Genomic DNA, 27964 nt, shown 5'->3' with positions numbered 1-27964 from the left:
GCTCGACAACTCTGGTTTTCACAGCTGCACAGTGTGCAACACACACACACACACACACACACCGGGAACACAGAGCGGGAGGAGCGTGGCATACTCCTATCAGAGTCAACTCAATCATCGAGTACAGAAATGAGAAATTAGCAGTAATAAAAAATGCACCATGTCAAAAATAATGAGACTTTGAGTTTTTATTGAAACACAATTGACAAAGACTGTAAAAGTGTGTCACAGGTTTCCAGATGGTGACGGTCAGGTGAGGTCACTTAGATCTCCATCAGCTGGTCTGTGCCAACAATGACCTCATTGGTCCTCTCAGCTAAAGACACAAAGCACAAAAAACGATGATAGTCAAACCGGAAGGAACAAATAGGGTGGGTATTATCAAGGAGGGATTTCTTTTACAATATGTTAGAAATACTTATTGCGTAGTTAAAAATTCAACAAAAATACTGTAAAAACAACCAACCTACAGACTTTGAAGTACGATCAATGCATCACAATCCTGACGTCTGGAGTCGCCAACTTCTAAAGTGGATTTGTGGCTTATACGAACCGCACGTGTTACCTAGCGACGCGTTCCCGGCTGAGCTAAGTGACAAAAGCTGGGTCGCCGTAACAAGCACGTCGACTCGCTTCAAGACTTGCTTGTCGCCTCGGCGTAATGTCATTTAGTGGCGCCTTTTTATTGGCAGCCACCAGATGATGTCGCTTCTCGGAGACAAAATAAAAGGACCGCAACTCACAGACGGCTGTTTGCCATTGTTTCTTTTCACTGACGACTGTGCTGTCACACCGAAATACATACTTTTGAATTTAATAAATATATTTAAAATCAACCCCAAAGGGTTATGCATTACGTTAACTGCCAAAGAAAAAATGAAGGAAATTCATGCTATAATTATGTATATACTTTTACGTAATTGTACGTAAAATTTAGTTTCCGTTAATTTTCTTTTCATTTTTTTTTAAGCGTTTTTCTCTTTTGTTAATCAATTTTTTCCGCGCAATTTTATTTTATTATTTTGTTAGTCTTCATTAACTAAAAAATAAATAATAAAAAAAAAAATCAGTTGCATGAGGCATGATGATAACTGCTTTTTCACGAGAAATAGGCAGACACTTCTATATAACGAGCAATTAAGTTATATTTGAACTGGATACAACTTGTACCTACATTAAGAAATACATTTTGATCAATGTCGTATGTAGAACGCCCACACCCATAAAGGACTGAACAGGGGACACTGAAGCTAATGCAAAAATAGAAGGAGAGGTTTTTCGGCTTTTCATCTTTGGGATCATGCTGACAATGCAAAACAAAGCCTAATTCGTAGTTTCCGATGCTTTTGAATGCATCAGAGATGAGTCCCAGACGCAGATGCGGCGTGGCAAGTCTTAGCTCATACTGCCTGCCACCTGAACCTCACAAAGGAAACAGATGATGCCTGAAAGTACGTCTGCCTGCAGCCGCTACACACGCCTCCGTCCGAGTCGTCCAAGCCCCAACATCTGGACCGATCCAAAGCAAACGGTGAACGAGAATAATGTTCCATTCACGCCAGGCGGCTTCTAGTGTGAAGGAATCTCTTCACAAACGGGTTTTTCCTCAGCTGTGTGGATGGGAAGACAAATGGGGCGTGGGACACCAGGACTGAGGCAATTCGATTTATTGCAGTGACTTGTCTGTAACCCATATACAAAGGTGTCTTGACGTGTGATTGCCCCAACGAAGAATTTGACCGTTTGGTTGATCTTTCATTTTTTTGAATTGAATTACAAATGCATTTCTGATGGAGTGCCGTAGGAGTGAAGGCCATATCCTTTACAGGCACACTTTCAACACAAGTAATAAAATATGGACAGTAATGACTAGTGCCCGACTTGATTTTTCAAGGCCGATTCCAATGTTTGAAAGAATTCCGATAAATGATGAATCGGCTGATTAATAAAGAAAAAAAAAAAGAATAAAATAACGTATTTTTTGGTCCCTTGACACTTACAATAAATATAAGAATCACAGGCATAATTTTTGGCTATACTTTATTATTTGTTTAACAACAGAAAGAAAAAATGCCCAATTTTTTTTTTAGGAATATAATTATCTTTGTTTTATGTTGTAAAATGAATGTTTATTTAAAAAATAAAACAAAAAAAAGAAAAAAAAAAGCCTAATATTTGCCAATTTTAAAAGCACTTCTATCTTACCTTATATATTTTATACAAAACCAGTTTATTTTTTCACATTTCCTTTTATTATGTTTTACCGTTCAATGGTGCCTTGAGAAACGACTAATTTCTTCAGCGCTCTTAAATCAAATCACTCATACCACAAATCATCTTTCCCCACTGAAATAAATCAAAATGCCATTAATCTTTTCCAGCACGAATTGTTCAATATGTAACTAACTGCTTCTTGTTGTGAAATGAATTCAGTTCTCTGCCACCATACAGTGCTCGGATCTCAAATTTTGACTCACAAGAAGAAAACAAAATTGTCCAAAAAACGGCTTGTATCTCAAAAACCTCTCATATCGGAAGGCACCATTGTATTAATATTTCAAAGCTTAACCTGAACTGAATCGTTGTTTTGTGGCTTATTGTTTCCCCTCCCGTCTTACACACCACACCACACCACAGGTGGATGACCCCAGACTGACACACAAAACGCAGTCAGTCTGTCTGACAGCTTACTGATGGACATTACTGGCAACGGAGAATTATACAAAACACACCCACTGTTTGTGTGTGTTTTCAAAGCACACAGCAAAGAGGTACAGTGTGTATGCACTAATATCAACACCTGACAGGGGTGTGCGTGCATGTGTGTTGACAGCACTGTGTGTGTGTGCGTGTGTGCGTGTGTGTGTGGTGGACAGTCTGGGTGGTCCTTCCCTCCTCACAGCTTTCCAAGTACTGATAGTGTAATGTCTTCAGCAGCCTACACTGCTGCTGTCGCTACATGAACACGTCACCAAACGTCATCTGCTACTGTGTTACTCAGGAGGATCAAGTATTATCTGCCATCTACTCTTTCTCTTCTCTACCTACTGTCCTTCTTTCATTCCATACTACCTAACATCTGGAGACTCCTTCCTTTTTGGATTTCAACCTTGCTTTGAATGTCACTATCAATTATCATTTTTTTTATTTGTCGTAGCCCAAGAAGCAGCACACTATCGAGACACGTAAATCGGAGTCAATCGATCTGACAGCCATCAGACGCGCCGCGACAAACGACGGCAACCAAAACATCACAAAACGGTAAACACGTGTACACGGTGATTATTTTCCCCCCGCCCCAATACTTAAGAGGTTTTAACCATGTGAGCTGAAAAGGATTAAGCATGTTAGAAAACTGAAAGCGAGCGTGGAAGTGTTAGCTTTGTGTTCTGTGAACCCCGCTGCCTTTGCGATTGCAGAATTATGCTCTCTTAAATCTCAATTAATTTGCAAATGCAATTAATCGTTCAAGCCCTTTCTACTTTCTACGCATAAACACGTTACGTCGCATAATGTACTGACCGGACAGTAAAAAACACAACTTGTACTGGGGTTAGAACAGTAAATTAAATCGGAAGTTACCTCACACTTCCATCTTGCCTTACCTTCCTTCAAACCTGTCATCCTGAATTTTACTTTCCTCTTTCCGACCAGATGCCGTGAGAATAATATAAAGCAAAATTAGGAGATTTTTCTTTGGCTGCCCAAATAACATTTTCAAAGCTTCTTAACAGAGTGGCACTTTTTAGATAACTTTCAGTTAGAGTAAAACAATTAGACTTATATCCACCGGTTCGCCTGTCATGATGCAACGAAAACAAATAAATCATCAGCTAAACCGCTGTTCAGGCCATTAAAGAGACAAAAGATGAAGCTTTGTCTTTGTCTGACAGAACTTTGGCTGCGTGGCTTACTCACTACAATTATGCAAGCAGGTTTCAAGCATTGGCTGATATCATGTTAGCAACTGCGTACTTTGCCAGTAGTTACAAGTCTGCCAAAACTCACACTCTGATTTGCAACACTCGGCAGATGCTGTAAAAAAAAACAAAAAAACTCCCAAGGGCAACCTATCGTTTCAGCACAATGATCTCTGAAAATTTGAAACATTCATCAAAACCACCGATGATAAATGCAAAGCCCATAACTATAATTGAAGCTTAAATAAAAATATTAAATGTTCAGCTCTATTAATACCACACGTTCTCATTTTATTGCGCATCTCAAGTGGATAAAAGCAATGTTCGATCATATGTGGGTAAGTTGCACTATGATATATTTGATGTGATAACTGTCAAAATTGAAGGAGATAATTTTGTGGCGGAGTTCAGACAAACGACATCCTCGTCGGATACAAGGAGGTTGCACTTTAGATATCTTAACTAATATTGAATATCCTTTTTTTCACATTAGTATTACTAGACGAGAGATCAAGATTTTGAAGTTTGGTTGATAAATGTATTCAGTCTGAATTAATCACTATAATAATGAATTGAAAAATGAGATCAAATTTGAATGAAGACTAAAATTAAAGCAAGGGTCAAAGTGGTGTTTTTTGAAGCGCTCTATTGTTCTCGCAATTAGGTGTCGCGGCGATCTGGTGGCCTGAGCATGCGTCTCTTGCTCTGAACGTGCATGTGTGTGCTGGACGTGGCTGGAGGGCGCTGCTGTTGAATTCCGGGTGGTCCTGTTCTGGCCTTGCTCTCTAACCTCTCCATCAATGTGACACACACACGCACAAACACACATTCACTGACACTCACGCACGCACGCACTCCCATATACGTAGCTTTGGCTACAAGAGGATTAAGGAAATTGGGGGGGGGGGGGTAAAATCGCTTGATCGTACAGGAAAAGAAAAAGGGGGGGGGGGGGGGAAGTCTTTCATTGGCTGACTTTCCAGACAACCCTCGCATACATTTTACTTGGTATTTTTGCACCATTTACTTTATGATGGATGGTAACATTTATGCATTCTAAATCATTGTCAAACTCATTGAATGTCTGTTCAAATATTAAATATTGAGGCAGTTAATCTTTTTGATTGGGGAAGAAAAAACATTTAAATACATTGCGTGAACAATAAAATGGCTGATTTCGTGCCATTTTGTTTTCACTGTGTGCATCGGGTGCTCACCCGCAGGCTCGATCCGTTGTCCGCTTCCCACCAGGCAGTATTTGAGGTCCGCGCCTCGCCCAATGACGGCGTTGCTGCAGATCACGCTCCCCTGGATGTTGCACCTGTAAAAAAGCAGGAAAAACATTCTCATATAGTTTTCTTACTTCAGGCTGCTTTGGGGCTTTGCATCGTTTGTTAGCATTGAGAAGGTTGTGTGGTTGTTTTAAGTAGTACACAATTTTAGTTTGACAGTAAAATTCAACTGGAGTTGAGTTCAATGCCCATACGGCACGTTGAGTTTCTAAAGTTGGGTCACTGTTAATTGAAATGTTATGCTCATCCATAATAGTAAAACTACCAGACTAACAATTAAGTTAATTATGTGTGTAGCTGTTTAATTGTCTTTTATCAATTGCGAGAAATTGAGTGCACAACTTGCAGAGGCGCTGTTGATTCGATTTCAAAGAATTTGCTGTCTCAAGAAGTCAACGCAATGCCTGTATTGGCTCTAGGCAGCATTATTATGGTCAATATGGTGCTGGCAGGTAAACAGGAGTTCAGAACACTCAGAGAACTATCAATCCATTAATCCCATAGATGATGAAAGGAATTTCGTGCTCCAAATTCCTGATTAAAGGTTTTCCTGTTATGTCAAAAACACGATTTTCCCACTGCACTCGTTTAAAGCGCCTGCGGAAGATCTGATCTCATTAATTCCTCAAAAACCTGCACCCTCATACAGTTACAAGCATTCATACTGGGAGCGGCCCAGTGCGACCACAGCTTTCCACCCGCCGCCGCCACTGATGTAGTGCCACGGCGGAGGTGAGGAACGTCAGGCCGTCGGGCCTGTTCACGCCGTTCACCTGCTCTGAAACGTTCACCATGGAGCATCCCCTCCAACCCTCATGACGTGACATTAGCATTTATATGAAACAACAACAACAGCGGGCACGTGGGCGAGCGTGTTGGGAGGACATCGCGGGGCTGTAAGCTCCCACCTGAGCTGGCGCTGCCAAACCACCGTGCGTGCTCGCCTTCAGCCAAACCATAGCCATAAATTTTTTTGGAGAGGACACACAGACGGTCTTGTGTTGGCTGAACATGGAGGCCGTGTAGGTGTGTGTGAAACGTGTGGGAAGGAGAATGTGTGTGTGCGTGCTTCAGTAGCCTGGGGAGACCAGTGGTGAACACATGTTGGTCTTGCCCGGGCAGTGACGCACACACACTTGGCCTTCTGTAGCTCCCAAACAGACAGGTTTGTATTGGCCCGTTTTATTCAGGTGGTAAAGCCAGGAAAGAGTGGAAGCCGGTGTGTGTGGGTGTGTGGGTGTGTGTGTGTGTGTGTGTGTGTGTGTGTTTAAGCGACTGCCACGGAGGTGGTGCTGGTGGTAGCTGGTGATGGGAGATTACAAGAATCCCAGTTTTGTAACATTAGCGAGAGAGGGGAGAGCAAGAGACCACCAAAGAAGTTTCAAAGCTGAAACACCACTAATTACTAACACCAGGGCTCCTCCTTGCCATGACCACCCCATCCTCTCTCTCACACTCACACACACACACACACACATCAACCCCCACCTCCTGTTCCACCCCCCTGTAAAGTTGACCCCTACTATCCCCCTTCCCAAACACGCAGCGCTTTGTCAACAAGCTCTGGTCAGCTCCAAACAAAGAAACGCGAAATGCGAGGGGTTTCGCCGACATGGCCAGGGTCTGCTAATCCGCTCATACTGGCTCTTTCTTTCTTTCCCTCTTTCTCCTTCCTTCTTATGTCCCCCAACGAAAGAAAGGAAAGAATTGCAATTTTCTCCCCGGTGTCGAGCCTGCTTTGCCCACTTTCTTTCGCATCTCCCTCTCTCTCTCGCTCTCTCTCTTTCATGCCTTTGTGCATGCGCCTACGTGGCCGTGATGAGGGTCCCCACGCTGGCTGGCTGGGGTCCTCGAGAGGTTTTAAGAAGCGCCGCGCAGAGACGGAGGGACAGGAGGGAGATGGCGTCGAGGCCTCGGTGCAGAGAAAGAAAAGAAGCGGACCCTTTGAATAGGTGCTTTAAAGAGCCAGACTCGAGGCCAAGATGAATCTCTTTCCGCCAGAGTGGAGATCTGATTAATCTACACGTCAATTCTACAGTAGCTTCTGTACAAGCGCTTTCTTGTTGCAGCTGCACGAATGAGTGACTCGGCGTCATGATGACATCAGTGAAATATGTGCAGCATCACAGATGATCCCAGCGTGATTTGATTCACTCATTACCTCGGCAAAGAAGGTTTTGTTGTGCTGGGTTGTTTGCGATTAAGATTATGCAAAAAAAAATTGTGAACTGGAACATTGTGGAGGCCAAAAACGAGTCCATCCAATTTGGGAGAAAGGTGAACAGACAGGATTGTTTTTCCTTTATTTGTGTTAGCAGTTAATTAAACAATTTAAATAAATAAATAAATAAATAATAAAAAAGAAACAAGAAGTTCATTTAACAAAAAAGTCACGGTGTTTCATGAATTAGGGCTGGGTATCGATTCAAATTTCCAAAATCGATTCTATTCGATACACAAGGGCCCAATTGGATCTGATTTTCGATTCATTTTGTTTAATTTTCGATTCAGCCACGGAGTTCACGCAATACCAATTTTACAAATGCTGCAATTAGTACAAACTGCATGCTGTAATTCGGTGCATTAGTAAAAATATGAATATTTACATTAAGAATTGATGCCAATGCAGTAACATTAATTATGCATGTCTTACTTAACATGACCAGATCGAAACAATAAATATATCTGCCTTCATGCTTGTTGACGCTAACTCCACTGCTTCCGCCATTTTGTTTTGACGCGCTACTTTCGCATCGTGATAAGTTCTCGCATGACGCGCGAAGTCATGAAAATTTATGGGGAAAAAAAGGCGTGATTAAAAGTATCGACATATGGTTTTATGAACTGATATGGGGCTATGTAAAGGAAAATCAATGAAAATCGATATATGGATTTTTTTCACCCAGCTCTAGCCTAATGTGAGGACATTTATGTTTTTTTTTCAGGGGATAATTATTACAAAAAATAAAAATAAGATTAAATACGGGAGGATAGTTGTCATGGTAGGAGTAAAGTGTGAATGTTATGAAAATTAAACATTTACATTACGGAGGAAATAGTAGATATGTTGAGAGAAACTATGTTTCCATGAGGTCATACTGTCACTAACAACATTTTACCCAATTTCTGAACATCTAATTTTTCATTACTGTTAAAATGTCAACATATACACGCTGTACCTGGATATCTCTGAAGATGTGCACGCATCTACAAAGGAAAAAAAAACAACTCATATCTCTAAACCCAACATGTTTTTCAGATGTGCTCGCCAGATTTCCACTCCCTCATTTCCTAAATGGCGCAGGATTTTACTGTGTGGAGTAACAAGGGTTCATAGTGTTCTGCAAATTCCATAAGCAGTGGGAATCCTGGTGTGGCCAAGTAAATTAGCGGTCAAATGAGATATTGGGATGTTGTGTGCTTCACTTCAGCAGCTCGCTGTTTGTTTGGAGCTGGCCTCTGGCTGGTCGCACACCAATAGACACATTGTGGGCCCAGTGCGCCTTGTTCGACCCCGTGGAGCATGGAAAACAAAACCTGTGACACCTCCCTTTTACACAGCATCTGACAACACACACACACACCCACACACACCCCTGCACGCACACGCACGCACACACACACACCCCTGCACGCACACGCACGCACACACACACACCCCAACCGGACGCACACACGCACACAACGTACACACCAACAACCACTATTTGCACACATTTGGAAAAAGTTGAACTTTGAGGGAAAATAACAGTTGCAATGTTACGAGAATTCTTAAAGAAACATTTTAGGAAAATAAATGAAAAAAAAACAGTGCAATGCTCGGCGCATAAAAACCTAATAATAATAGACTGATTGACTGGATTGGATTGGCAGATATTTTTTGTCTAATTTGAGAGACCATGATGTTGAGAGAAAACGTCAAATAGAAAGAAGAGATAATAAAGTCATCCATAATGTTCAAATAAATACTATAATGTTATGAGAATAAATGCTTCTAGAATAAAGGTGGACTGTTAAAATACCCAACATTGTAATGGTAATGGTAACCCGCGATTGTTGTGAGGAGAAGCGGTGCAGATAATGGATGGATGAAAATCGTAATGTTAGGAGAATCAAGCTGCAATACAAATAATGAAAGTCGTAATATTGTGAAAATAATGTCATTATTAAATAATAAAAATACAGTCGTGTTGTTATGAGAATGAAATCGTAATGTTACAAGAATGTCAAAATTTTACAGACAAAAGGTGCAATTTTCTGAGAAACAAGTAAGAGAATTACAAATAAAGAATGTTAGCATAAAATAGTAATATTATGGAAAAAATCAAAAAGATACAAGAAACAAGCCAGAATGTTAAAGGGAAAAAGAGGTAATATTACAAGAATAAAGCTCTTTAACAGTCTTAATTTTTACGCAGGATTGCATTTATGCTCACAATATTGTGACAATAAACAGGGGAGTGGTTGTTTCAGGGGCATTAAGAAGCCACGTGCGGGAAATACCAAATACCGGTATATAATTACACGTTTTGGGTGTTCACAGCATCTTGGCAAGGAGAAAAAAAATGAAAACATTTATCAAAGTATGCGTGTACCAACTGAATCTTGCACAACCATTTAAGGTAACAATTAAGTCCTGAACCATAAACAGACCTTGAGCGCAGAATTCTTTCTCAATGTGTACTTGTGAGCTCACCTCAAAGCCAAAAAAATGAGCGCTTGTGTACATGCGTGTGTGTGTGTGCGTCCTCACCCTTCTTCGATGGTAACCCCGTGCATGATGATGGAGTTGGTCACTCTGACCTTCTCTTTAACAGTGGTAGAGCTTCCAATAGTGGACCTCTTTATTGAAGTCTTATCTGCGATCTGACACAGAGCCCCAATCATGCTGTCGGATCCCATCTGAGCAGATGACAGTGCACAGGGACATTACTCATAGTCACACGCACACGTACATGTGTAATCCTCATCAAAGCCTAATATAAACGCTGAGATCATCTGACCATCTGAGGACAATTAGCACAACCCCAATTGACCAGGAAACACGAGACAAAAATGTTGAAACAACCGCTGACACAAACCTGACATCGCTCTGAAATGACGGCAGAAGGGTGGACTGCTGGCTCTTCAAACAAAAGCTTGGGAACCTTGCAAAAGGACGAGGGGGGAAAAAGTGAGCGGGATTAATTAGGAACATGTGAACTGTTTATCTTTTCAACGGCGGGTCTTGCAGCTTACCAGGCGGTTCGCCTCGATGTAGGCGGCGATCGTGTTGACGCGGTAGCAGATGCCCTGGTCCATGAGGTGCACGTAGCAGCGGAGCTTCCCTCCGTGGTACGCCTCGCTCATGTCCCCGTGATGGTCGTTCCAGCAGGAGCGCTCCTGGGCCAGCTGGAGGAGGCCATCGTCGCGTGATGAGATGAGAAGCTCTGGCAGGAGAGACAAGGAAAAGCAGCCGTTGGTGAAAAAACTTGAACTTGAGCGACCATCCGACGGCCCAATTAGTTCAGAAACATTTCGTTGGCTGCATAAAAAAAATGCTGTATATGGGGTACCCAAAATTTCTTTTAGGTATAATTTGGACAGACGTGAGGCCATTCCTCAGCCGAGGCTTTGCAGTTTAGCAAATCTTCTCTTTGCCCATGGCTCACAAACTGAGATTGGAGCAGTATTGCAAAAAAAGTTCCTGCCTCGACTGTAGTTGAGTTCCAGTTTGAGAAGCTATATGACAGTCACACTTGTACAATTTACGCTATCCATGATACATTTCTCGAAACCGGATTTGTTCTTGACCTGCCACGAGAACCGCCGATGAAAACACTGAACTCCTAAAGGACACATTTGAAAATCCAGAAAGCTGCACTCAAACAGCATCAACAAAAGCTCAACAAGCTGAAGTCAGTACGGATTTAACTTCATTGCTCTCCCAAGCATCCGCTCCATCAAGCTTTTGGAAATGCGGCTCTACAGATACCTTTTCCAGAAAAATGTATGGAAATTTAAGACGATAAAGTTTTTCACGACAGCCATCCATCGATAAGGCTCTCTCGATTACAACACGCACTGTGGATTTTTCGGAAAATAAAAAGGACTTTAAGTATAATATGGTCCGAAAAATACGGTACACAAATCAAAGCTTCCATGCTAACAGATTTCAACCTGCAGTCAATAAACACCCAATTCACTACATGGCAAAAACAGACCATCACTTCATAAATCCAGAAAGGACTAAGTATGCACGCAATTAATTTCAAATATTTGTTAATACAGTACAACTAACCCAGTCCAAAGTTCCTTTAGAGCAAATGCAGTCACATGAATAGGAAACGGTGCTTTTTGTGTGCGTGATGCTAACCATTGCTTGTAGAGTTGTCACTCTTCGTCTGGCTCTGCTCATCAGTGTCATCCTTTGGTTTTGGACTGCTCCTCGCTTTGGAAAACTGCTTGCGCACCAAATATGGCACGAGCTCGCCACGGACTGATGAAATGGATCTGCAGTCAAGAGGAGGAGCTCTAATTTAGCAATATTGTAAAGCAGGAATGTCACTATTTTACCATGCTTGGAATTATCGAGTCTTGCATGAAAAATACACGTAAGGGAGTAGGCACTAACATTTTTTCTGCAAGTTAAATTAGCTGACAACTTTACTGCTATGCAACATCTCTTCAACAAACATCCAACTTTCGAGTGATTCGCGGTTTTGTAAAAGCATTACAGATCGACATTTAAAATAGCCTTGGAGCACTATTTTCTTTTCTTTTTTTTTTTTTTAACCAAAAAAAGATATGAATAAATCTCTCTGATGACTTCCGTAAGCGTGGTTGGGATGACTCACGGACAATACATTTTTTTTTTTTTATCCTCTGCACAGCTCCGCTGTACTCTGTGTTCTTATCCAACACTCTGCACCCCCTTCACCCTCTCCCTTACTTTCTTTTAGAGGAGCGAGATTAGAATTTCCATGTGAATGACAGGAGAAAAACAACAGTTACTGTGTCCATGTCTTCTGGAGGGAAGGGAGAAGGAACGTGGAGGAAGAGAAAGGGAGAACGAGAAGGAGCCGAGACACTCAAATAACAACAAGACATATAGCGACTGCATATAAAAATATGAAACCTGGCAAATTATTGCTTTATTTAAATGACTTGGCCACACGAGATTAGTGTTGGAATGGCCGGTGGATCGAGAGAAGCAGATTTGGTTTCGTGAAGCTGCTGCAAAAAAGTGTTTGGCTGCTGGAATTTCATTAGACTTGTGTCTTTTGGCTAAGCGGTCAAAGGATTCATTCCTTGAGTGATGTTTGCTGTGACTACAAGGAGCTTACTAATTTCTGGTCAATGTCCATATTCACGAGCGACCCATTGCTGTTGTTATTTTTACCAACCTGAAGAGTCGTTCGACCAATTATGGCAATTGAACAACATCCAGAAGCAATCAGGAATGTTAAAACACATCATTTGAACAGAGTTTGCCACCAAGTGAAACAATACAGTCGAGTGAAATAAAACTGGTTCATCTTAGTTCAAAAATGACACCTCGTGAATGCATATTTCCACGATGGAGGCCAAATCGTTCCGATTTTCGGTGCATTCAAGCCGCTGGAGCGGAGCGGTGGGCGGCCAGGTGACACGGCACCACTTGACGGGCTAAAGGCCTTACAGCCTGCCTTAGTGACACGTTGTAAAACAAATTAACACCTTGGTAGAATACCGTGCTAACAGGACCTTTCAAAGCCTCACACACTGTGAAACCCTCTTTAACATTTGCTACAGATTAAGCGGCGAATGCTCGAGCTTGGGGAGTGTGTTGCATGTCGGTTAAAATAAACGTGGAAAACGTCCGATTGGTTGGGAAGAAATGACAAAAGGCAACTTCATGCTGCTGATTTAAGAAGTGGACGAACTCACTTGTTGTCTGTCAGAAAGTCCACCACGGCTTTTTTCATGCAATAAAGATGAGCGTCCACAAGGCCCGTTTTGATGAGCATCCTTGGATGTCTGGACAAAAAGAGAGAGAGAGAGCAACAGCAAGCATTTGAGATGGGCATAAATTACTTAATGAACTGATTGTTTCAGACTATGACGATTATGTGGGATTCGTAGGTCATTTGATCACATATGGAAACATATAAACAAAACAGGGAAATTGAATAATCAATGCATAAATCAACGAACAACAGAATCACAGATGACGGTCGGGTGGCTGAGCCGAATGACGAACCGGCAAAACCGTAGTAAAATGCCCACCGCTTCTATTTCCGACTAAAACCTCTTCCTCGTTTTGATGAACACTACCGACTACTCTGCAGGATTTTCTTGGTCATTATGATGGTATTTGGACAGCCAAGTATTTTTTTGAGGTGGTACTCGGTGTAAAAAGTTTGAGAACCACTGGCTCAGATGATACAAGCTAGACAACAACATTAAAGTCAAGAGGGTGATCATATCTGTCTGTTGTCCGGCGTCGGCTACTGGAGAGGTCGGCCCACTTTTTAAGCGCCAGTGGCCGGGGGAGAGACAGGTTTATGTGTGCGGGGGCGGTTGTACACAAACACATGTGACATTTATGAAGCGAGAGTCAAAGAAAACCAAGTCATCCTTCAGGCTTCAATAAACAAATCCAAACTCACCCCTTTATGCCTTACACATACTCCTCTTCGACTGCCCGTTCAATTATTAGATCGTTAAAAAAAAAAAACGACAAGGTGGGCGGGGCTCCCTACAACAGACGACGCCAAATTTTAACTACGTAATACGCAAAGACCACTACTAAACTTTTTCCAAGACACGCTGTAGTTGGTTATTTAGATTCTTTTTGGTTGGAAGCTATTGATTTGAAGGGACTGTGTCTCATTACCACAGAACAATCATGCAGCTTTGACAAAATGAAAAGCAGACATGGCGGTTGACTGTTCACAGTGGAGCTTTGACACGAAAACCTTGATTTTCATTTCCAAAACAGAACCAAAGAATGTCTGGCAAGTCCCGACACTTTAACATGACTGATGCGCCATGTCTGCAAGCCTGACTGGTTGTCTTGAGATCTGAGCATTATTACTAATTATGACAGAAGGTCTGCAACTATTTGTGCTGACAAAGAAGAAGACATAAAAGTGCATGCACAAAACGGCCTGGTTTGAATGATACACTAAACATAATCACAAACATTCCCACAAGGGATGAGCACATGTTTTAATTAACGGAACAATATAAGTCCCTATGAATTGAAAATAGACACAAAGAGTGGATAACAATTCTGCAAAATTCAAATGATTACAGAAATTGTGTAGTATGTGAAATGAGCAGAGCTGGGCACGTGACCCTTTTTTTGTCGGTCAGGCCGCCGCTCTACGGCCGCTATCTTGTTACCGTTCCAGAAATTGTTACGTGATGCCAGAATAAGGAAATACAGACACGCTTGAAAGCACGATGCTGTCTCACGTCTCTTCACACACAAATAGTTGGTAGAGGAGCTTTTGATGCGTTCTGAGTCCCAAAAATGGGGCGGACCATTCCGGCCCGGGACGGACAGCCCAGCTCTTAAAATGTGGCTACAAAATTGTGAAAAATACATCATAATTTACAGCACTACTTGCTGCAACTAGGTGGCGCTCTAAAAAAAAAAAAGGTAAGATGGCGTCAGCCTGTTTGAGATAAAAAAAAAAAAAACACTGAAATGAACTTATTTTCCCTGTAATAAATAAAAAAAAATCCAGTCAAATGCCATCCTCAGTTTGTGTGTGGATGGTCAAAAAGAAGCAATTATTTCCATAATAAAAGTAATGTTTGACAAATTTGTCATTTTTATTGTTGTTTTTGTAGCACTAAATAGCAGCGTCATCATTCAATAAATTCTAACAAAATGTTCGACTAGCATGGGCTCACTAAGGCGATGCCATACTGCTTCGTGTCACACCAAGGGGCCATTATATGCAAGGAATCGGGGAGCTTCTTTGCTGAGACATTCTGTAATGGATTAACCATCTTTATAGTTTTTCATTAATTCCTTTCTTCTGGATTTTGGTTAAGCAACAGTATCTATCATTCATCTGCATGCAATGTCTGAGGGAATATCATCAGCGAGGAAGTTTAACTGGTTGGATGGAACAGGAACAACTCCATCAAATCATGTCCAGTGAAATTAGCATTGATCATTAAAACAAAACCTCCAAGCAGTCTGACAAGTGTGACTCAGGAGGATCGCTTGGTCACACATATTTTACGACCAAATGCCATCAATCAAACTGCGCGTGTTCCTCTGTGTGATGCGATTTTCAAAAGCATAAAACCACATGTGCGCTCACACACAAAGACGTGCTCTGTGGGTGTTTTCAATGTATTTTTTTTCACAAGATATTGCACAGGTGTGTTGTGGGGTCCTCTTGGAAATTGGACTCAGCGTTTGTGACAACGCTGTTCATCACAGGCAGGCGGAAGGGGGGGGAATGATACCAAGAACAGGTGTGCATGTTGACGCATGAACAGCACATGTACAGAAGTTAAGCTCCAAATGTTAAATGAAAGAATGTGGTCACAGAAGTCAAACACTGACAGTAAAATAAGAAAAGAACAGTGAACATCCCACACAACCAGCGACATATAAAAAATCAGCGATATAGAAAGACCACAATTTTTCACTCAGTTTTACCTCTCTCATAGACTTTAAATGTAAAAAAAAAAAAATCACATCACATTACATTAAAGAAACAAACACCATGTTGCTCACACAGTTCCCCAAATACGAATCCAAGCGTGCTTGCTTCAAGCTGTTTATTACTCAATAACAGCTGAAATTTACTGTAAAACTGAGAAATAAAATAAAAGACAATGAAACATTGTTTATTGAATCCCCAAACTGTTCGAGCAAACCATATAATATCCTCTAATGAAAATCAATTAGCCTAATGCTAACATATAATGGAAAACGCCATTTAGGGTAATTATAAACCTTCAAACAACTGCAACTTTAACCCTCGGAGCAGCAACACACAAATAGGGCATACAACACTAATCCCAGACATAAATTTCATCGGTGGGACACGACTACTATTGGACCTTTTCTGCTTCCTCTCGTTGCTCTTAACTCATTCACTATCTTCCCTGGTAAGGTGAATGTAATTTTTGACGTCATTATCCGTCAATGGCAATGAATGAGTTAACTATACTGCATTTCCTCCAGTAGACGTCAATGCTGCCAGGCATTTTGCGGCACAATGTGGCACTATACTGAAGGCGCACAATTCAACTTGCCTGCATACTGTAAAACTCCATTAAAGGCACGTCAACCGCCCCAAAAATTTGCAATAATAAGTTCTATGCGCCTTCACTGGACTAAACATGGCATTCGGATTCATACCAAATCCTATCCACCTCCTAACATGGCTAAAAACTGGTTGATTTCACCGATTAACTCATATTCCACAAATGCATTATTAATTAAAATGCCATTCGACGAGTGGGCCTGCATAGAACATATTCCTGTAAAAAAAAAAAAAAATGGGGGTTGACTTCTCCTTTAAAGGTACATGCTAGAGTGGAGGCACAAGGGAGAAAATACAATTTAGCCGGGGTTCCCTGTATCACAAGCATCCGCACGTCTGGCGGTCGCAACAAAAGTTGCTGTTGGGAAGAAGCAGGTATTTTATCCCTCGGCAGGCAAGCGTGACATAATTCTTGGCCTAACGACAACGACTAAAGTTTTTGACATTCCTCAGCGAGACAGAAGCTTGCAACACACAGGATGATGTACAGTTTATTTGCAAGCAAAAATGTGCGGTGAGTCGTACGTTGCAGAATGCTAATACCCTCATTAGTCAGGTTTCCATGGCTCAGCCGACCGACATGGCTGTGCGGTTTTGTTTCGGATATTTGATTATAGCCTCCAAAATAAAAATGCCTGGGATTCCCCTAATGCTGAGATAGTCTAATGCATTTTGTTTTAAGTCTCATATCTGACACATCTTAAACCCACACATGGTCCACTGCTGGTGGAACAAGGCTAGTCTGGCATACTGACGATCTGGAAACTGAGCTAGATCCTTGCCTGTGTCACATAATAAAATAAACGTGTTAAAAAAAAAAAAAAGGGGGGGGGCCAAGTGAGGAAAAGAAGAAATGGCAGCCGGGCTGACTTGTTTGCCAAATCTAAGAATTTTGCAATCATGCCTCCTAAATCCTAAATCATCCAATTTCATTATTTAATCTAATGAAAAATACGTAACAGAATACAACCCAAATAAAACTTTCAATATGGGTGAAATTGCTGACACACCATAAATCACATGACAGGGTTTAGATAAAGGTAGGTATTATTAACGCAATCCCGTTATTGGAGGATGCAGCCAGTGAGATGATTCAGTTTATGTGCCATCATTGGAAACAGATGCAAACAAGCCTCCTTGTTGAAAATCTTTAAAGGTCACTGCTATGATGCAATGATACTCACAAACTTCAAATCAACATCTAAACCCCCAACCAACCGCTTAAAAATGAGTTGCACTCATAAGAACAATATGATGAAAATGACTTAAAATCATAATTTGAATAAATAAAAAAAACAATAAAATGAGGCTTTAATATATATATATAGCTACTGAATGCCTCCGGTGGTTGGAATTTATCCCACCGGGTTGCCATGGAGCTTCGTCACATTGAGCTCTCTAAAGCGTAAGCCAGCGCCGTTGACCATACGCAAGCTGTCATGTTAGACATTTGAAATTTGTGGTTATCTATACCTCTTCCTCATTCTCACTTAACGTGCCTAGAGACATGGAAGACAACAAAGTGCTACGCCACCGCACTATCCCAAGGGAACATACATTTTTGGGATGAAGGCATAGCTAGCTTGCTAATGCAAAATCACAATTGTGATGGATGAAGTCAGTCAGTCCTTATATATTGGAGGGATAGGGACTCTCTATTCTCGCTATTTGCGGGCAGGCCCGGTGCCTATCCTCCACAAATAGCAGGGGGTCCATTGCATTGCAATGATATGCTTCCTACAGTTTAAGGCAAATTAAATTCAAGATTTGATTTGAAAACGTTTTAATTCGATTTGAATTTAAAGTCAAGACGTCGGCGTGGTGGGTGACTGGTTAGCACGAGATGCAGGCTTCGCTTCCGGTTCCGGCCTTCCTGTGTGGAGTTTGCATGTTCTCCCGGTGCCTACGAGGGTTTCCTCCGGCTACTCTAGTTTCCTTACACGTTCCCAAAAACATGCAAGGTCGGTAGATTGAAAACTCTAAATAGTCCCTCGGTGTGAGTGTGAGTGTTTTTTCATCTGTGTGGCCTGCGATTGGCTGGCAACGAGTTCAGGTTGTACCCTACCTACTGCACGAAGTCAGCTGGGATATGCGCCAGTACCGACCTTTGTGAGGATAAGCGAATCAGATAATGGATTGACGAATGATTAAATGCCTTTCGGCTCTATTGACATTTAGTGAAAGGCCGATAAACATTACAAATCGTGGACAAACTTTCAGAGAGCACACCAAAAATGGAAGCCCCACCCCACAGATGATAAAAACGTGTATGTTCTTTAGATGGGACCAGTGGCTAGAGGGAAACTGATGCGTAAAACAGTCCCGCTACCTATAAACAACTCACGAGTGGCTTGTAGAAATCCCAAACTCCGGATATTAGTCTCCGATTTCCTGATATCCAAACACTTTGCATTGTTCACTTTTTATAAGTTTGCTTGTGTAATTGTTTGATATCGACGCACATCATGATAACATCACAAAAAAAAAAAAAATGCTGTCTTTCCATCCGCTTCCAGCACCATGTTGTCTAGGTTAATGTACTGTACATAAGCAAAATATGCATGTGGGTGTGTGTGTGGGGGGGGGGGGGGGGGGGGAGGGGGAGGGGGGGGGTATGCGAAGACAGCGGCTTAAGAGTTCTCTGTGCAAGGACCCTTGCAAGCAGCTGCTCTGGACCCTACTCTCATTTTCCAGAATTTACAGTGGCTTTGGCTCCATGAAGTATTTACGAGCTCCCAAAACACTGCTCTCGCGCATATGTGCATTTTCGGACGAGGAAATGAAAACCTACCACACGGTCCCTTCCTTTTAACAAATATCCCACACACTAGCTACAGAAACCCTGATTAGAAACCAAAACATCTGGTCACTTAATGAAGTGGAATGTAGTAATGTAGTGTGTGTGTGCGTTATACTACATACGCTGGAGAAGTTCACTTTTTCCTTTGTGGAATGGAAATTTCAAATATAAAATGTGCAGTATTAAGATGAATCATCTTACTGACTTGTTCAAGATGGACTTCCTAATTGATAGACCGTCTTCCAAATCCACCTCATTGGCCATAAACAAGACCCTCTTGCCTGACTGGTCCACGCCTACAAAATCTCGCTGCTCAGCTGCGGAGAAACAAATAAAATATTCAATGACATTTTCAGAATAGAATATGACTTTAAAGAGTCAACTCGTACAATCCAAACAAATAAAATATATCACGAGGAAGACGGCATGTTTTTTTTTTTTTATTTACCTGCTTTCTTCTTGCCCTTTTGACCGGGAACAGTTTCTGTGAATTCATGGCCTTTGCTCATCAGCATTGCCAATGTTGCATCATGGGCCCTGAACAGATCGACCACCTCGTGAAGCGCCACATCTGTGATCACGTCACAACTCAACACCAAGATGTCCGTCTGAGAAGGCAAGTGAGAAAGAAAGAAACACAATATTAATTTTTTTTTAAATTAAAGGACCTGCTTTGCTTTTTTTTTTTTTTTTATTCAACATCACTAAATGAAGAATCGTCATTACCGGCATATTTAAAGTTCACTGTTCACGTTCATACATTTTCCTTTTTTTTTTTGCCCCATCTAACCTAGTTGACGTACCCACCGTCACTGAGTCACAGGAATATGTGAAAATGACATCTTCAAATTCCATGGAGGTCACAGTAGGGATGAGAAACCACTCACATGGCCATCCATAATTATCAACACCTGGGGTTAAGATGTGTTATTTATCTTCTGATAACGAGCATTTAATATGTGACCACAATTTAAAAGGAGCAAAATGCATTTATTCAGTGGGGAAAAAAAACACATTAAAAAATAATTATTTGACATAAATGATGTGTGCCACAATTATTAGCTACATACTCTGATGTTAAGACTTTGTAGGATCAGGCATTGCCAACAAAACAGTTTCTATATATAAATTTAAAAAAAAAATCCGGCCCAAAAAAAAAAAATGAAAAAATTAAATCCATGTTATATATTGTGCCATTAAAAAAATAATAATTACAACGAGCCGGCATCCCATCAACCAAGTACCCCAAAGTGTCCAGCCCTGCGAGGGGCTTCATAGCTGCTCGCTTCTTTCGTATACTATTGTACGTCAGGTACTGAGTAATGCACCAAACCCAAGAATGTCCAAACATCAACGTATGAACTCCATTAAGATATCACTTACACAGCATCAGAGTGCAAGTAATATCAGTCACTTTACCAGACCTCCACTTACATCACGTGCGTATGTGCAGGAGTATGTGTGTATGCGTTTTAACTTGTGTTTCTGTTCACAGTAGCCATTTGTCTGCTCGGTGATGCGGGTTGTCAGCATGACGACTAATCCTGCCATTAGTACTCGCCGCCTTATTGACAGAGATACCTCTGCTTGGGCTTACAATGGAGAAGAATATGCCATAACTACAGCGACACCTAGATTTTCATTCGTTCTGTGACCAACATGGTTGCTCAATTTACTTCCACACCGAATCAACATTCCCTGAGTAAAATAAACGGAATTGCCATTAATCCGTTTTGGCCTCCAAACAAACTCCACTTTTTTTTATTATATGTAACAAAAAACATCACTGATATGAAAAGAGAATGGAAAGAAATAGTTTGGTTGTATGTGAAACGTAAAGGGGGGTGGCCAAATTATTGACCTAAGGAACATGATGACTTTAGCCCTTGCACATAAAGAACAGTACGCCGTCAACAAACCCATTCATTGTCTGTGTGCTGCCAGGGCGCCCCAACAGAAAAGAAACATGAAAAAGCCTGAAGTACACTTTGCATCGCTCTCCAAATAGCTGTCGCTCACAGATGAGCCTGAACTGCCTGAGATCCCGCCAGCTTTTTTCCCCCACTTCACTCAAGCATTGGCACATCTGAAACCCGCTCACAGCTCAGAATTCCAAAGGAAAAAAATAAATCGCACAAGAAGGGGCTCGTACCGTGAAAAATTGAGAAATCCGAGCGACACGGCACCTGAGACTGGGATGCAACAAGAAAGGACGAGGACGTCATTCCATCAAGTAACCACAAGGCATTACAATTAATTGGTTTACAAGAGACATGAATTTGATCATAATGTGCTCTGTTCCAAGGGCGGTGCGTCAGTATGTCAGTGAGGGGAGTTTCGAGGGTCATGTAGTTGATCCGGTGGGAACTTAGAGCATAGCCTGGTCTGGACTTGGTGACAGGAAGCTGCCACTGCAAGGCTGCGGGCGTCTGCAGGAGATCTACTGACGCGGCGACCCAGAGACCTTTCAACTCTTAACACGCACACATACACACAGGAAGACTGGGACACATGCTCCGAGACGGAACACACACAGGCGATGGCGGAGTGGAGTCAGCTGGAGAGACAGAGACACTCTGGCCTTTCAACAGCCAGGATCTCTGGACAGGTCAGGACCACACACACGCTGCCACACACACAGTCACACTGTCTTTTATTTACTTTTTTTTTTTTTTAAGCTTCCTTTCTGAAAGCCTTTCTTACAGGATATAATTGCAAGCTGTGGTTCCTGGATGTTGATGCTGGTATTCTCACTTGCAAAGCCACCAGTTGCATTCAACTGAGGGTGATAACACTAGAGGACAACACGATTTGTCTGTTCCCGTTTAACGTTTCGTGTCCTTCCCATTCCGCTGCAGTGACTCTGCTATTCAATCAACAGATGTCAGTGTGATCAAAACTCCAAGGCCCAGACTACTCTAATTGATACCACGGTTGAGCATTTGACTACATTTCCTTGACTGGGTGGACTCATATGAAAAAATATATAAATAAATAAACAAATGCCGGCTGAAATAATGTAATGTAAATTTTATATATTACTGTACATTAACATTCACTTTAAAATGCATAGAATATTAAGGAATACATGTTTTCCAATCAGAATTTCTTGCAGAGGTCCATATGGATAAGGATCATTGACAGGGACATCAGAAACCATAGATGTGACTTGTTTACTGAATATTAAAATTAGATATTGGATTGGCACCCAAAATCCCTCGTCGTGTTGACTTTCTTTTTGCAGTTGTCAAATACTTCTGGTGCATTACCGCCGGTGGCCAGGTGATGGCGGTAATGCACCAACCGTATTTGACAACTGCCAAAATAAAGAATAAATTGGAGAAGACGGCAGACTTATTTAGCAAGATAACATGTGTGTTTTTGAATATGAACCAATCTTAACAATCACTCAGAAGAACTGTAAAGCGACACAATTTTATTCTATTTATTCTAGGAATCCCTTCAGGTTTGTTCGGGGCATGTTCATCACTAAAACCACCATTCTCCATTTCACAAAAATATCGACAAAACATTTGCAGGCCAGAAGCTGAGTCACCCTGGATACTCACTCAGGTTTGCCAGGTGGTTAAAGGGAATGGAAATATGTCCGAGAGGCTTTGAGCATACAAAAATAAAACCAACAAAATAAAATGTGCACATCAAGTACTCCTTTCACTCATTGAACTTAATGTGAAAGACATTGGCAACAATCCGGCATAGGCATCCACCTTTGTGCGGCTTCACTAGACAAAATAAAATATGCTGCTTGTAATCTCTCTTTTCAGGGAACAAAAATTCTCTGCTCCCCGAGAGTGCGGATGGATTATTCTAAGCATTTTGTTTGATCGGTAACACAAAATCCCCTCATAGAAAGTTGTTAGCATAAAGAGATGGGCTTTTGTGCATGTATGTGTGTGTGTGTATGTGTGTGTCTTTTCTGTATTCATGCACCAGACTGACAGTTTGATTGATTCCGCTGCTGGGATTTGGCAGGCCATGGTTCTGGTCCCTCACTCATCACCCTCCAGTGTGAGAGTGTGTGTAACTCAATGCCTCTAATCTAGCTGGCTGCTCAAAGGATTACGGACTCCAATATCCTCAACGGGAGCGTGAGGGAACTTGTCCTATTGGAGTGTGCTTGCGTGCGGTTACACTAGGGGTTAAATAAAGAACTCTTGGGTGAGGGGGAATAATAAGAATCTCTACGATTTCATACAGGGGGGGGGGCATTCAACCTGTCAAAACGCATCTTTGTACAGAGAACAAAACTAAGAGGGATGTGTGACAGTTCCTGATGGAGGATACAAAATTTGTCCATCATATAAAATTTGATTGCTTTTTTTCTAGGGGCGAGACTCAAACAGTCCCCCCCCCCCTTTTTTTTTTAATGTAGCTAACCTTCAAAATGAGAGCGCTACAGGAGTGGGAATCATTCTGAACGGAAGCAGGATGGGAGACATTTTTACTGTTATAGGACGTGACGGGATTTTTTTTTCTTTTACGATGGCCCCGGATGGGACTGTACATGATTTTTTTTCTGTGGGAAAAGGTCGGGACAGGAGTGAAAATCCACTCCGGTGTCACCCTCTAGTCCAGGGTAAGGGAACCTCTCCCTACTCCAAACCAACTGATTAAGATAATCAAGATTGTTTCAGGCTTCTACAGAGCTTGTTGATGTGCCGATTGTTTCAATCAGGTGTTTTTGGAGTAGGAAGACATCAAAAACAGTTTGGCAGACAGCAAACAATTCTTCAATTAAAAGGCCAAATGCTTGCTTGAAGCCGATTATTACCATTCCCAGATGAAGTTTAATGGAAAAATAAATATTGTACATTCCAACACCAAATAACCTTAATGCTAATTAAGAATGCAAAATGACATAGATGGGCTAACGGAACTAGCATCGATGTTGCAGTGATTTAACCATTTAAAGGTCCTCTTTATTTGGCCAAACACTGAAACTTTCTTTGTCGCCCTGGATTAAAAAATTAAGTCTGCATAATTTTCTGCACCCAAAACAGGTACTAAAGTAGCGACTGGTCATAATTTTGAGCTGCTATTGTGTGGGGTGTGATTGTTCAATGGGATATGATAGCAAAACAGTACATGCATTATACTATACTGTTATATGTTGATGACATCATCAGGTTCACGCTGATGTTGAGTGGCTGAAAATACTTGATCGTGCCCCCAGGAATAAAAACGGGAATTGAGTTTGTTCACCTGATGGCTTCTTTCACCAATTCTGTTAAATGGGCTCTCGTGCTGTCCAAAACAAGCAAAAACTTTTTTGCGCGGGGGAAAAAAAAATCTCTGTCAGCCAATCCTTCATTAGGCTTTCTATCATCCTCCCTTTTTTTGTTGGCTTTCACAGCGATTCCCTCCGGTAGTGTTTCTTCTGGCATCGTTATCCGTTTAAAAAAATGAATAAATAAATCAACATAGGTGGAAGCTTTCGTCCGGATGCTGTGCAGTTTAACACACAAGTGAAATGCGTTCTCTCATTGCCAGTTGTTTGCACCGTGACGGAGGATTCCCCTTCTTATTTAAAGTTCAGGTGAGACGCAGGTCAAATGTCAAAAGTACTTTGTCCATATTGATGACATCATCAGCTTTGTTCAAATATTCTGTTATCTTCGCTTTAACCTGACCTGCATAGTGGAAACACCTTCTGCTCTTTTGGAAGTTTACCCAGTCTTCCAGATCGGTTTCAAGCTCCGGCTACCTACTTTTGTGACCCCTGAAAGTTAGTTAGTTCTTTAAGCTGTTGTTTCAAGCGTCTCACCGTCGACTCGTTTATGACTATTTTATTCGCGGCAGAGACTATGGGTAAATGTTTTGGTGGAATGAAGTTCATTCGTGAACCTGTCAGCAATTAGCCACAGGGCTGAAAGTTTAGGAAAACAGTAGCGTCTTATAGTCTGGACATTACGGTAATTATAATTTATACGATACGCTATTATACCAAACCTAAGTCATTGTAGCACATGTATGAGAACTATTGTTTACATGTTTGCACGCGTGACACCTTGATTTTCGGCTGGATGTGACGGAGAGCGTCAGCCGTGCCCATGTCTTCATCTTCCGGGATGCAAACGAAGTCGAGTTTCATCTTCACGTCCATCTTCAATTTGAGGTCTGTACTCATCATCTTCTGGACCTCCTTGGTGGTGATCACGATCACCTCTGAAGACAAAGCAAAGAACAAACGGCGATGAATAATGACGTAATGACCATGAAGGAAGGAAAACATGTTTTCTTGAACAAGATAATCATGTTTATGTGTGATAAACTTAAACCAGTAAGATTGCACATTATGCTCATCATGTGACATAATGTGCATCAGTCGTCCCTCTTGAAAGGGCAATAAATAAGTTGCATGTATAATCAGTCTAGTTTTTGTAATTTATTCAAGGCTTTACTAGAGATTGCATAGTATTCGATTAATTGATGAACAAATCTGTCAATTGTGTGAATTATTTTTTGACGAATTGCGTCTCAGGCAATTGAGGCAAATGGAGTGCATTACTTGGGCGCAGCTGGTCTCAGTTTAGTTACTAAAGATTCCTAACGTCACATTAGATTCTGGCACATTTCAACCACCAAAATTAAGCTTCACTTTAAGTAGATAATAACACGAGCAGACCTCTTTAATGCTTCTTAGAATCGCTGCCTTATCGGTATAAAACGGTTTGTGTAATGCATTTGCTCACTCGCTGTGTCAGCCTTGTAAAAGTAAATTGCAGGCCTTTGGCTAGATGGCTGCACACAGTAAAAAAAAGTGCTGGCCACACATGGTGATTATATTTGAAATGTAGTTTTATTCAGGGCAGTGAGAAGCAATCGGCTTTTTTACAATGAGCAGCAGCCCTGTTTACTGGCGAGAACAGCACACTGCAAAAGATCCCTTTATAAGCCAAGTGTTTCTGGACCGACTGCATGTCGCAGCACAAGAGGCCAAACGACTGCAGTCTAAGGAGTCAGGATGCACACACCTGACAATGGCTGATAAAGTGCTGAAAAGCTGGAGAAAAAGCAGCATAATTGGAAACGCCATGCCATGAAACCAATAGTGTGATATAATGCACGGAGTGTGTTATCCAAGTACCAAACAGCATGGGGTGAAGCTGACATGATATAGACAATTTACTTACAATATATATAGGAAGTTAGGGCGAGACAACAGCCTTATTTCAAGCTATCAAGGTGTTGCGAACACTGCCGATACCAGTCACTGATACCAGTGACTGGCGCCCTCCTGTGGCCATATCAGGAAGTAAATGCATGCATGGCAGACAGAATGTTTTTCTGTAAACTGCATCCATTTCTATCCTCCCTTAAAACGCAATTTCTGTAAGTATTAGTATGTTTATAAGGTTAATATTGATGCTTAGATTGTATTATTAATGTATTGCAGCAAAAATGTATATTTTTTTTTTTTTTGCTAACTCAATTTCCGCATGACAGATGGATCGTTTTTTTTTTTTTTCTTGAATTCCATCCATGTCCATCCTCTCAGAGATGCAATTTCTATAACTAGATTTTAGTTATATTGACACTCAGACTGCAGTTCAAGTGTGTTGTTACCAAAACTTTGTCCATCAAAGTTCCTCAGGTAATGCTCAATCACAGTTCTCCTGTTTTCTAAGTTTGGTCAAGTGACATGACAATTGCAAGCTTTTGCAATTTAATATTTGCTCAGAGATTAAGCTAAATCATAGCAACACAGGCACGAGTGCAATGTAAAGACCCGTTTCTCACCGTCAAAGCCAACCCTCTCCAGCAGGTTTAGCGGGTACCAGATGAGGGGCCTGTTGCCAACTGGAAGCATCGCTTTGGGGGTGTTGTACGTCAGGTCGGTCATCCGTGAGCCCCCGCCAGCCGCCATCATTACCGCTTGCAGCTCCATGCTGCCTGCTTGGGATGACTGCAAGAGACACCAACTTATTTAACTCACATTAATTAACATCGGTGTGTGAACTAAAACAAAATCAATTGCGCTATTACAGCAACATCGCACAACAATAACCCAGACATGTTAACCACATTAAAAAAATAATATCAAGAAGTTCTCATATCATGAAAATAAGCCTTTTGACAGCCATATGGATGGTGTTAGCACAACAGTGACAATACCGTATTATAAGTGTATGTGTGTATAACTTCATCATATGGCGAAATGAATAATCCATAAAAGATTAAAAAAGAAAAGTGTCGGGTGAGTGATGAAATGTATGAATGGCCGGTGAAACCTTTACAGTAAACGTGTGTATTATGCTATTCCATCTGAGCTGAAACGTGAGTTAATCAAAGTCCTGACAGAATACTGAGCACATTAACGCGTCAACAAGACAAATCAGTTGAATGGCGCAAAATGCAAATAAATGTTCACCTGTCAGTAACTCCTGGATCCCGGGTGAACTTTTACCGGTCGACACATGTAAACTGAATGAGCTGTCAAGGAGTTAGCATTCGGCTAACAGATAGCACGTATAATAAATCCACAAGACTGCTGCTTGGTCGACGGCTGACGAAGAGTTGGGATTCAACAGCGAACGAACTTAAAACATCCCAGATGAAACCTCCCAATGGGAGAGTTTAACCTGCTGCTTAAAGATAACAAGGAGGCGAAATGAACAACTTGTGCTTCAGCTGTTGCCATCAGGGTTGTTCCACCGTAACATGTCCGGC

General features: G+C 41.5%; 1 protein-coding gene across 1 annotated transcript; it reads right to left on the bottom strand.

Annotated features, from left to right (window-relative positions):
• Positions 1-173: 173 nt before the first annotated feature.
• Positions 174-27964, bottom strand: eif2b3 (eukaryotic translation initiation factor 2B, subunit 3 gamma). The gene is made up of 12 exons (XM_088311365.1): positions 27666-27964; positions 27035-27200; positions 25302-25459; positions 19722-19881; positions 19479-19590; positions 13121-13210; positions 11568-11704; positions 10451-10641; positions 10294-10359; positions 9966-10114; positions 5138-5241; positions 174-316 (listed from the first exon to the last, which is right to left on the bottom strand). The coding sequence occupies exons 2-12, from the start codon at positions 27180-27182 to the stop codon at positions 264-266; spliced, it is 1368 nt and encodes a 455-aa protein (XP_088167491.1). The 5' UTR covers positions 27183-27200; positions 27666-27964; the 3' UTR covers positions 174-263.

This window comes from Idiotropiscis lumnitzeri, chromosome 12, assembly GCF_059441095.1.
Source record: "Idiotropiscis lumnitzeri isolate Australia: NSW breed Sydney's pygmy pipehorse chromosome 12, RoL_Ilum_1.0, whole genome shotgun sequence".
NCBI classification, from domain to species: Eukaryota; Metazoa; Chordata; class Actinopteri; order Syngnathiformes; family Syngnathidae; genus Idiotropiscis; species Idiotropiscis lumnitzeri.
This window is presented reverse-complemented; position numbering and strand designations above follow the sequence as displayed.

Bases quoted from the DNA above. Each gene is read 5' to 3' on its own strand.
- eif2b3 (XM_088311365.1), bottom strand. From the start codon at position 27,182: ATGGAGCTGCAAGCGGTAATGATGGCGGCTGGCGGGGGCTCACGGATG. The intron at 13,211-19,478 runs GTCAGTAAGATG...CTTTTTGTCCAG, and splicing joins AGGAAGTCCATCTTGAACAA to ACATCCAAGGATGCTCATCA. The intron at 10,360-10,450 runs GTAAGCTGCAAG...TCCTTTTGCAAG, and splicing joins ACATCGAGGCGAACCGCCTG to GTTCCCAAGCTTTTGTTTGA.